Here is a 12,320-nt window from a genome sequence, read left to right as displayed (position 1 = left end):
AAAAGTCTCCCATACTTTACCAATACCCTTGGTAAAGTGATGGCCAAACATTCCATGTACAGCTGTGCTTTCTTCCCCTAGACTCTAGATCCAGTCAGCATCCATAGATTATTACTTTCTCTGGTGCTTTAGTACCATCAACGTGAAGGCCAGAAATTCTGTTCTTATTAAAATCATAGAGAGATGGGTTTGTTTCAAATGGCCACAGGAATACAGTCAGCATCTTCTGTCTGGGGCATCTATGCAGAAATTTTGGTATAAAGACCATCTCACTCTTTTTCTTTTAAGATTTATTTATTTATTTATGGTTGCCCTGGATCTTCACTGCTGTTCACAAGCATTCTCTAGTTGCAGCGAGCAAGAGCTACTTTCTGGTTGCAACCCGCAGGCTCAGTAGTTGTGGCACACTGGCTTAGTTGCCCCACAGCATGTGAGATCCTCCTGGACCAGAGATGGAACCCATGTTCCCTGCATTGGCAGGTGGATTCCTAATCACTGGGCAATTAGGGGAGCCTCAAGACCATTTCCTGAGTAAGAAGAGAAACTCCTCTGTAGACTTGAGAAGTGGGTTGTCATCCTCACCAATCAACACCTCTTCTTAAGAAATGATACAATCAGGAATACCTGGAGGAATGTTGTTTAGGGATATTAAAATCCATAATATTCACCAAAATCTCCAACTAAGTCTAGTTCCAGAAGAGCTTTATTTGTGAGTATCATTAGCCAACATTAAAATCTGTGTTTTAAAATTTATCAGATGATCTCATATATTGTTTACTATGATCATTACAACAACCCTGTGAGGTGGAGTCAGCCCAGTGACCCCTGTTTTGCAGCTATGGGATGTGAGCAAAGGGAGGTTAGGTGATTTGCCAGTGAGCACATAACATGAACCCATAGAGGATACAGGGATTGTTGTGAAGATCTTTTAATTTTTAAAAAGCCTATTATAGTCATTTTATTAGGGTTTCAGAAACATGCATATGTTTACTCCAACATCTTCAACCTCTTTCCTGTTATGATTTGCTGTATATTTAAGTGTGTGTGTGTGTGTGTGTGTGTGTGTGTGTGTGTGTGTGTGACTGTACTGAGGAAGTAGTAGAGGTTTGTCACAGATTAGATAGATGATAGATATAGATAGATACTTTCTATAACACAGTTCTCTGAATTCAGGGTAATGTATATCATTACAGAAAACGTGAGCAGAAAGTACAAAGAAGAAAAGAAAAATAATCTTTCATCACTATTGTGTCTTTTCTGTTTAAGTTTAAAACCAACTATGAGAAGAGGAGCTTTAAAGTGCCCATCCAGCCCAATGAAACACTCGTGGGCGCCGTGATAAACAATGTTTCAGAAGCCATGGAGACTCTGACGAGGATCACAGAAGAGTTAGTCCCAGTCCCAGGGTCTGTGAACGGGGTCAATGCCCTGGGACTAGTTGTCTTCTCCATGTGCTTCGGATTTGTGATTGGAAACATGAAGGAGCAGGGCCAGGCCCTGCGAGAGTTCTTTGATTCTCTCAACGAAGCCATCATGAGATTGGTAGCAGTGATCATGTGGTATGTATTTCCATTTGCTCTGTATGCTCTATAGAAGATGCTTATTGCCATCAACTTGTGTTCTGTTCTGAGGAAGATGCCACCAGGCAGAATGGCCAATTGCAAAGATTTCATCCGGGTAAGCATAAGAAAATCAGTGACTTTCTGGGCTGACAGTAGCCTTAAACATATCCGTGAACCTCTTTTCATTAGTTTGCTTCCTTGGTTTTGAAAGATGTCAACTCCTTTATTCCAGTGCTGATGGCATCCCATTGCTCATTCCTTCTTTATAACGAATTAGCTATTCATTCACTCAATACATATTTTTTATTATCTCCTCTATCAGTTCAGTTCAGTTCAGTCACTCAGTTGTTTCCAACTCTTTGCGACCCCGTGAGTCGCAGCATGCCAGGCCTCCCTGTCCATCACGAACTCCCAGAGTTCACTCAAACTCACGTCCATCGAGTTGGTGATGCCATCCAGTCATCTCATCCTCTGTCGTCCCCTTTTCCTCCTGCCCCCAATCCCTCCCAGCAACAGAGTCTTTTCCAATGAGTCAACTCTTCACATGAGGTGGCCAAAGTACTGGAGTTTCAGCTTTAGCATCATTCCTTCCAAAGAACACCCAGGGCTAATCTCCTTTAGAATGGACTGGTTGGATTTCCTTGCAGTCCAAGGGACTCTCAAGAGTCTTCTCCAACACCACAGTTCAAAAGCATCAATTCTTCTGCGCTCAGCTTTCTTCACAGTCCAACTCTCATATCCCTACATGACCACTGGAAAAACCATAGCCTTGACTAGATGGACCTGCTTTTGAATATGCCATCTAGGTTGGTCATAACTTTTCTTCCAAGGAGTAAGCGTCTTTTAATTTAATGACTGCAGTCACCATCTGCAGTGATTTTGGAGCCCAAAAAAAATAAAGTCTGACACTGTTTCCCCATCTATTTCCCATGAAGTGATGTATACCAAGCATTTAATGCCAGGCACTATGGATATAGCACTGAGGAAAACAAAGATGTCCTAGATCTTACATTTTTTTTAATTCTTTTCCATTATAGTTTATTATAAAATATTGCATATAGTTTCCTGAGCTATACAGTAGGAATTTGTTCAGATCTTATATTCTTAAACAAATCAACCATATGCTTAGAGTCACAAGTGCTATGGAGAAAAAATAAAATAAAACATGAGATTTTATTTTATATAATATCATGTGGTATGATAAAAAAAAAAAAATAACTGAGGAGGAGGCTTAAAATTTGCCTTGGTTGCGACAGAAAGGCCTCTGAAAAGATGGATGACATTTTCTGCTGAGCTCTGAATGACCAGGAGAAGCTAGCTATACAAAGTGGTGAGAATCACATTCCCAGGGGAGGGAAAAGCAAAGGCCGAGGCCCCTGAATCATCAGAAAAACTGAGCTCTCCTCTCCTCCACTTCAGTCCTAAGAAGGAAGTGTAAATGGCCCTTCTGTAGCTAGTATGAGGGACTCATGGGAAGTGTTATAGAAAGCCAAGCCACAATTTGTAACAAAACTTCCTTCAAAGAAAGTTGAGAGCGGGAAACAAAGGAAAAGACTAAATCCACAGAGGAACATTGACCTTGGAAAAGTAAACTCTCCCCAGCAGGGAAGAACCCAGTGATCGGTTTAAACCTCCTGTGAGGGTTGCTTTCCTTTTATCCTTTATTTTAAATCCAGACTCCCTCTTGGCACCTGAGGCAGGAAGGCATCCATTTCTAAGAAAAGCACTCACCAACATGATTAAAAATATCCTTAGGTTTTATTGCCACCGAATCCCAGAGAATCCATTTTTCAGGAGTTTGTACAAGATGGATATGAAGTCAGAAACACAAAGATGATCAGAGTGCAGTCTCCACAGGCATCCCCGTTGAAATGCTGGGGGCCCTCCTTGGAAACCTTGGCAGGGCTGAAAGTGGACATTTATCTTCATATTATTAAAATGCCTCTACCTTTCACCTCTTTTATGAAAGAAGTCTATTCAAAGGCTGCTGAATGAACCTCACATGTAGCTTTTCTAGCTGTACATTTCGCCTGCACATTCAACATTGAGTTATTACATTTCTGAAAACAGGTACTCTTATACTTTTCTGGCCTGTGTTTTTAAAGGGCTTTTAAAAGAACTATTGTATTTTTCAATATGAAAGAAGTCCTCCACAGTTCCCAACAGACCCTTCTCCTGAAGGGTGATCGACTTCTGTGTTTATGGTAATAGGAGTTGGGTTGTAGTTTACAGCATATGTCGGACAAAGAGAGTTGAAAGCCAGGCAGCACAGCCTTGATTCGGTGTATACAATCCATTGCATATCTCCGATGTTAATTCTTGCTCAGATGTAGAGCAAGACCTAGAAGAACGATTGCAAATAGCAGTAGCAGCCTGTGGACAATAATTGCTTAACTAGAGCACTTATAACCTGATTGTGGAGGTACATACATGCATGTTGTTAACTTTGATAGCTGTGAATTTATTTTACAATTGGCTTCTACTCATCACAAATGGTGTTAGTTTTTCATTTGCACTATAACATATAATTTCCTCTTATAGTACATTTATTTAAGTAAAAAATAAATAAATACCACGTATGTAATATTATAACAAGGTTGTAATATAGGAAAAACCGATAAAAGTGGTCCTTGATAAAGAGAGTTGACTGCAAATCTAAAACACTGAAATGGCATGGTATACATCTTGCTTTAACTTGAGAATCAGTCTCTGATGTGGAAAATGCTGCCCCCTCTGCCCTGCCCAGAAGTCTGGAAATTGGTTCAGGAGATTCTGACTGTTCAGGGTATTTAGCAGGGGAACAGGAGGTGGTAGGGAGTGCTCGGAGAGTGGATGGCATCTGAGGACTCCCAAAGCGACTGAGGTATTTAGGGGAAAAAAGAGGTAAGTAACAAAACCTCTGAACCTACCGTTTTTCTTGGCTTTGGAGAAGAAGAAGAAAAAAAAATGTGACCTAAAGAAATTCTGAGTGAGAGGAAAGCCTAAAGTACTATTTATATTTAAATGTATATTTTAAAAAAGGAAAGAAGGAAGTTCATAATTTCTGGAAGCCCTCATAGTATCCTGGGCAGAAAAGTTTGGACACCAACTCTCAATTACTTACTCTTATCGCTTGGTAATTTCTGTGGAATAGTTTGTTGGAAATCAGACTTCCAACTGTGCGTGTGTTGCTTCTACATAGGTACGCCCCTCTGGGCATACTCTTCCTGATTGCAGGGAAAATTGTTGAGATGGAAGACATGGGAGTGATCGGGGGACAGCTGGCCATGTACACAGTGACAGTCATCGTGGGCTTGCTCATCCATGCCGTCATCGTCCTACCCCTCCTCTACTTCCTGGTAACACGGAAAAACCCCTGGGTTTTTATCGGAGGGTTGCTGCAAGCGCTCATCACGGCTCTGGGAACTTCCTCCAGGTATAGATATATCCATGGCTTATTCCTATCAGAAAATATATTTCAAACCTTACTTTGAACCAGAACCTTCAGATTGGAGTGGCAGGGTACATTTTTTTCCAGGTTTTAAATGTCTAGACACATGAATTGGCTTTTTTGACTCTGATGCTAATCAGACTGATTTGGGATTTAGGGAATGGCTGGATATATACACACTTTTCGGGGAAAGATAGAAATCAACTATCCTTTCCTGCCCACTCTCATCTCCCTTGTCCAGTTGCCATTTACCTGAGATGGCAGAGCGTCGGCACAGGCTCTTCTTGCGGGAGTTGGAGAGTAATCACAAGCGATGCCTCATGGAGGAACCTAGAAGCAGAAGAGCTGTCAAATGATGCAGTGAAAGGACCCACTGTTCCTAATCCTGCTCCCCTATTTATAGTAGTGCTGACTTGGTTCCCTTTAATTTAGAATATGGGAGAGGAAGGAACTCTGTGTCCAAAGTACTAAAACAGACAGGCACAACAGTGGGACCAACTCCCTAAGGGTTGTTGCAAGAAGCAAATGAGGTAAGCCATGCTTCACATGTCAGGATGGTCAACTGACATGTCCCGTTTTACTGTGCTCAGCTCCGCCACCCTACCCATCACCTTCAAGTGCCTGGAAGAGAACAATGGCGTGGACAAACGCGTTACCAGATTCGTGCTCCCGGTAGGGGCCACCATCAACATGGATGGGACCGCCCTCTATGAGGCCTTGGCTGCCATTTTCATTGCTCAAGTTAACAACTTCGAACTGAACTTTGGACAGATTATTACAATCAGGTACAAGGAATATTCTACATGACATTTTCTTAAGAATGCCTTTAAGTGATGAGCTAGTGATCAGGGCCACCTGGATGAGGTAACACCCAGGATGACACAAGCTCTGGTCCCTTACTCTATAGAACGCTTGGTACTATACAAGGGGGACAATGTAAGGGAACCATGAACAGTCTCTTCCACAGACTTATTACTTTATGAATACCACTTTATATCTACTCATAAAACATTTTCACATTGTCACATAAGCCTATCAAATAGATATTTAACAAACTGAGTTCCAGACGGGTTATGTGCCTTACAAATGAAATTCACATCGCCTCTGTAAAAAATATTGATAGTGCTACAGAACTTTGTTCATAAATCATTTTGCTTTTGAATTCATAAATTTGATTTTTTTTTCCTGACCACAGTAGCCATACAAGTTCAGTATCCCTTACAATCCTCTGCTTGGATAGAGGAATTATTAGAAATAAATTGTTATTGTAACTGTACAGTATTTTAGACCTTACAGAATACTTTCAGGTACATGAGGAAGTATTCTATAACATCATAGGGGAAAGGCCAAAAGAACTTTTTGGCCAACCCAATATCTAGGTACAGGTTCTTTATTTAGAAAAGGCTGTAATAGTAGGACCAACTCTCGAAGGGTTGTTGCAAGAAGCAAATGAGGTAAGCCATGCTTCACATATCAGGAGGCGCATAATAGGCATTTGATAAGTATTAGTTAATATGCTTATTAACTCAGTGGGGTTTTTTTTTTTAACAATCTCATTTACATTTTTCTAAAGTGTGTCCTTAATTTGGCAAGTCAGACAGCACCACTGTGCATGTTTTATAGGGGCTGCTCTCTATTTGGGGAGATTTAAACAAAGGTTTTCTGTTTGGGGACTTCCTCTAACAGCATCACAGCCACGGCTGCCAGTATCGGGGCAGCTGGGATTCCTCAGGCAGGCCTGGTCACTATGGTCATCGTGCTGACATCTGTGGGCCTGCCCACCGACGACATCACACTCATCATCGCAGTGGACTGGTTCCTGTGAGTACACTCGGACTGCATCATCTGGCTTGCTGTCGTGGGGGCCCCTCTGTCGTCTTAGGACACCAGGCAGCCTGGCACCCCTGCCAAAGGGCTCCAGGAAGAGGCTCAGCTTGGCTTGTAATTATTGTGCTCCCTGCCTGATCCCGGCGGCTATCTGGAGCCTGAGTCCCAGACTCTACGCACACTCACCCCCTTATCAGCCCACAGGGCACATCTGGCTGTTACACTTCTCACTCCATAAAGCCATTTGGGGATTGGGAAACCCACTGTCTGCAAAGTCAACATAAATCAGCGAAGTCAGTTCTGAATTGCACAACACATCCCCATGGCGGCCGGGACAGAAGTGTGGGCCTCCCAGGCTGGCTCAGACTTTCTCCTTGTGCTTCCCATTCCAATGGCGTAATACAGGGCAGATGTTCCCATCTGATCCCCGCAGGGAGCAGGGTGTCCCCAAAGACAATGGAAAGAGAGCTGGCGTTATTAAGTGGAATTGATTTTTGGCTCTGGGGAAAATTCCAAGAACAGTACCCTAGACCCTAACCTCCAGGGCCCATCCCTCTGCCCTTTTCCCCTCACCCTCACGACTGACACATTCCACTCCTCTTCTTTCCCTTCCACTTTCAGAATCTCTCCCCAGGATGCCCAGGTTGAAAGCCTAGAAGGACGCAGTAGGTGCTAGAGTCTATATAGACGCTGTGAGCTAGAGCCAATGACCTCTGAAGCTCAGGGTGCTCAAGGCACTATAAGGTGGGGGAGGGGGGAGGTAATTAACTGAAGCATGAGATCCACAGTCACTTGGATCTGGGCTTGTGCCCTGCCCCTGTGTGATCCTGGGAGGTTACCCAGCCACCCTAGTTTCCTCCTCTGTAAAATGAAGACAGGAATGTCTTCAGTGGTGCTAATGAGGATTAAATGCAGTGGTACGTAGGAAGCATTCGGCCCACTATCTGCCTCACAGTCCTACTCGATTGATGTGACGACTTTTATAGCGTAAACTGGTGGTTCTCAAAGGTTTTAGTCTCAACCCCTTTACATTTAAAAATTTGAGGACTCCCAAAACTTTTTTATCTGTATGGGTCATATCTATCAATATCCATCATGTTAGAAAAACTTGGGCATTTTTTAAATGTTAAATGCTTTTAAAGATTACAATAATAAATTCATTACATGTTAACATATAAAACGTTTTTCTGAAAAAATACCATCTTCCAAACCAAAAATTTAGGGAAAAGAATGACACCATTTTACATCTTTGAAAATCTCCTTAAAATCTAGTTTAATACAAGACTAACTGCTTCTGCCTTCAATCTCTTTTGTTATATTTTGTGTTATGTTGTAGTATTCTAGAAACTCCACTAGATAGACATTCATGAGAAAGTGAGACAGAAAGGGCCAAATAATACCTTGGCATTATTATGAAAATTGTTTTTGCCTTAGGGACCCCCAGGGGTCTCTAGAGTTCAATTTGAGACCTTCTGGTAAAAGGAAGGAAAGAGAACCAAAGATTAATTTTAAATAGAAGGAGACAGGGAGGCAGAACTTAAGAGATGCCCCCAGTGACTTAGCTGGCTAGTTCAGAACATGAGCTGAAAGCTCCTGACGTTTACTGGAGCCTCGCTTTTCACTCCTCCGTGCTCTTCCCCAGGGACCGCCTTCGCACCACCACCAACGTGTTGGGAGACTCTCTGGGAGCCGGCATTGTTGAACACTTGTCACGACACGAACTGAAGAACCGGGATGTCGAAATGGGTAACTCAGTGATTGAAGAGAATGAAATGAAGAAACCATATCAGCTGATTTCCCAGGAAAGCGAAATTGAAAAATCCATGGACAGTGAGACCAAGATGTAGACTAACACAAAGAAATACTTCCTTGAGCTCCAGGTGTTTGAAAACCATTATTCAATGTTTCCATCTCATTACAACTCATTCTCGCCAGTAAGCCCCTTCCCTCCCTTCTCCTCCCTGCCCTGACAGGATTGGGACCTATTCATCCAAAATCAAGGGAGGATTTTGCAGTGGCCAAAATGTATAGTTTTCATCCCGCCCTTGAAATCTTTAAGTCATTTTGTGTTAGTCTTATCTAATAAGGTACTGAGATCAAAAATAGTCCTGAACAGATCTTACAAGTTTCTGTGGCACACAATCCTGTAAATGTGATAGATCTTATAATTTAAAGACTCAAATAGTTGACTAAAATCGTGGTTTTAAATCAACGTTCAGAATGGAAAAATCCTTCAGAATACAATTCAGTTTTAGGATCAAAACAAAACAAATTGATCAGCAATGGGTTATTAGTTGGATATTAAGAGGGTTGTTTTTTTCCCCCTTTCTCTTATGATTTGTGTCCTTATTTTATTAGTAGCAGTATTAATACACACCTAGCACAGCTGTAAGGAGGCATGTAAAGAGAAATTTCCATGTGGCCATGGGAAGTTATGGAGTCTTATCTCTAGGCCTCAGTGTTCCCATCTATAAAATGAGCAAGTTCCTTAGATGCCTTTATGATTGATTCCAGTCCAAACATCAGGTGGCATCATGAAAGAACATCTCCAGTTCCCCTCAGAATGTTCTGTAGCAAGGATCATTCCACGGAGCATGGGGCTTTCAAAGCAGACATTCATTGCGAATGAACGTTTCTAAATAGTAGGGGGATGGCGGTGTGGTTTACGAGGTCCTGTATCCAAAATGTCAGTTACACGTCACCAGACTGGAGGCATTCCAGGAGTGGAGTTGTTCATGAAACTCTGCTTAGTTCTTCCCAAGAGGGGACGTATTCCTTTCTTTCTTCCCAAATTTAAGGAACTCTTCTGGGAAGGATGTCTCCCACCACTCCTCAACTGACCATAGACTTTTAGAAAATAAAAAGTAAGACTATCAATTAGCAAGGGTGCTTACCCGTCTTACTTTGGAACACTAAAGAGCCAGCCAGGAAAGAATGGAGCATGGTTGACATTATAAACAGAGGATTTTAAAACACCAAGATTATAAGTCATCTTTAAGGAAAAGGTGTTTTTTTTTTTTTAAAAAAAAAAAAAAAAACCTGAAACACGTTTTCTCTTCAGTTCAAAAATCATTCCCTAAGGAAGTCTGCAGATTAAAATATAAGGTCACTTCTTACATTATTTTAAACAAGTCAAATGAATGAGCTCTGTCTCTACTAGAGGTCCCAGAGTCAGGTGGGTGGTCTCTTATTTGAAAAGGTTTTTGACTCTCATCAAAAGTTCTCAGAATGAGTAAAACAAGATATTTCTTTGTGTTGAAACAAAAATCTTAAGCTGGAGTGGTGTTTGATTTGATTGTATTTGTGTCCATGAGAGAAATGGTAGAAGATGAATCGGTATGAAGCCATGTCAGCATGGTTCCAAGAGAAAAAAAAAAAAGACTTTGGGGCATTAGTTTCAGGCAAGGCAGCTACCAGGTTTAGAGGAGATTAATTTTTTTTTTTACCCTGTAAGGAATATGCAGTCAAAGATGTGAAGTGGGAGCTGTCAGACAATACCAACTGTGTTTGAGTTTCTGACTGAAAATGGTGAAGAATGGACTTAATTATGCTAACAGATTGAAAATCTAGACATACATCCTCTGATACACAATTAGAGATATTTTTCTATAGATCACAAGCATTACATGTATACAAAAGGTAACATTAGGCTGTGGTGGAATAACCGTTTAATGTCAAGATTCTATTTGGGAAATACACTACAAAACTTAATGTATTATCCATGGCTGTCCTGACACCAGTAGAGCAAAAATTAATCATGTCAAATTAACTCTGTTACACAGTGTGATCTTTTTTAATACTAACCATCTCTTACGGAAAGCAGATCCTCTGAGATGACCCTCTCGCCAGCCCATCACAGGCTCTGCATATCACTTGTACCCAGTGTGGACTGAGAAGCGTTACTTTGTAGATGTATTTTCAATAAAGAAAAAAATTAGTTTTACATGATATCTTTGCATGTTGTTATTATTCTTCTCCCTGAAGGAAAATAAACTTTTCATTCAAGGAAGTATTTCAGTGAGGTCAGGATAATGCTGGGAAGGATGCCTTGCAGTTTTTTGGTTTGTTTGCTTTTTTTTCTTTTTTTAGATTTTACTAGGTAAAATCTTGGAAGGCCCAGCTAGGGAACCCAAACAGAAGAAAATCAGAAAGGACATACTCTTCCTGCCCAACTCCTAAAACTGAAGCTGGAAACAGGAGGAGGTGAGGGAAGCGTTTTGCTTTAACAGCCTGCATTTACTTGTTCGTTTCAGATTCAGATTTCTGCAAGAGAGTGAATCATTTCCATGTTGGGATTAATTAGAAAAGTGTAATGCCACCAGTGGTTCTTCCAAAAAAAAGTAATTTCCTGTCTGACCTTCAAATTAGGTAGATTTATCTATGTGATGACTGCTGCCATTTGTGAAAAGAGCTGAATAAGATCTCAAAGGATATTTCAGAAACAGCCAATGTGCCAGTGAACCGTTCTATTCATAAAGTATGAATTATGAGTAACTGCTTTTTTTTTTTTTCTGTCATGCTTTTTAATAAAGAACTGAAAGGCAGTACCATGGAATGCCCAGATTAAAGTTGTGTCTGGAGACCTTCTAATCTAACCCTCTTTAGCAGGTGGCAGCCACCTAGAGGAGGGTCTCTTAAGTATGGTCTACAAAACCCCTAGATCAGGGGTCCCCAACCTCTGGGCCACAGTAACGGTACCTCCTGTCAGATCAGCAGCAGCATCAGATTAGAAATAAAGTGCACAGCAAATGTAACGCGCTTAAATCATCCCAAACCATCCCACCACCACCACCCTATCCGTGGAAAAGCTGTCTTCCGTGAACCCTAGCCCTGGTGCCTGAGAGGTTAGGGACCACTGTCTTAGATCATCCATGTGAAGACCAGTGAGCTCATACAGCCCTTGAAATTGTAGGAAAAGTCCTGGGCATTTGCCTTTCTGCATGGGAGCAATCTTTCATTTCCATCAATTTCTCTAAAGGGTCTTTTGACCGAAACATTTACAAATCACTGTTTGACCAGTCTTTTTACAAGGCATCTATGATATTTGAATGGTTGGGTGGGGAAATGCCCACAGCCTGAGGGAATCAAACCAGCTCTGGCCACCCTAAGGGAATCCGCATCTATGGGACTCTGGATAAAGAAGCAATCAGGAAAGTGCCACAAAAAATTCCCCCCTAGGAAGTGCTTCTTCCTGCAGTCACCAGTTTCCTTCCCGTCCCAGTCGAAGCTGGATTTTGCCTCCGCCCCCAACCTCCACAGCCACGCCTGAAGCTGGTCATCGGCCTGTGGGAGACCTGCAGATGCCATTAGGGTCGAGGGACATGGCAGCCCTGTCGGTGTGCACCTACGGCGGGGATGGGGAAGCCGGCATAGATCCCTCTGTCACAGATCTGTTCACAAATGGAACTTTGGAAAATTTTCAGATTCACAACTTTTTTTTTTTAATGTTTCTGATGAGTAAACACACTCCTAACAATTTTTCTTACCATCCAGCACTGTGA

The 12,320-nt window shown here is 41.8% G+C and overlaps 1 protein-coding gene across 2 annotated transcripts in view; it reads left to right on the top strand.

Moving 5' to 3' along the window:
* The window catches only part of SLC1A3 (solute carrier family 1 member 3), an 80,660-nt gene extending 69,893 nt beyond the window's left edge, over positions 1-10,767 (top strand). For both annotated transcript variants that reach the window (XM_004017043.4, XM_042233857.2), the window contains 5 exons: positions 1,267-1,559; positions 4,744-4,977; positions 5,583-5,777; positions 6,679-6,813; positions 8,462-10,767. In XM_004017043.4, coding sequence (XP_004017092.1) covers positions 1,267-1,559; positions 4,744-4,977; positions 5,583-5,777; positions 6,679-6,813; positions 8,462-8,666 — 1,062 coding nt within the window. In that variant the 3' untranslated portion in view covers positions 8,667-10,767. The remainder of the gene's footprint in view (positions 1-1,266; positions 1,560-4,743; positions 4,978-5,582; positions 5,778-6,678; positions 6,814-8,461) is intronic.
* The last annotated feature ends 1,553 nt before the right edge of the window (positions 10,768-12,320 follow it).

Source organism: Ovis aries, chromosome 16, assembly GCF_016772045.2.
Source record: "Ovis aries strain OAR_USU_Benz2616 breed Rambouillet chromosome 16, ARS-UI_Ramb_v3.0, whole genome shotgun sequence".
NCBI lineage: Eukaryota > Metazoa > Chordata > Mammalia > Artiodactyla > Bovidae > Ovis > Ovis aries.
The sequence above is the reverse complement of the archived record's forward strand: the minus strand, read 5'-3'. Positions and strand labels throughout refer to the sequence as shown.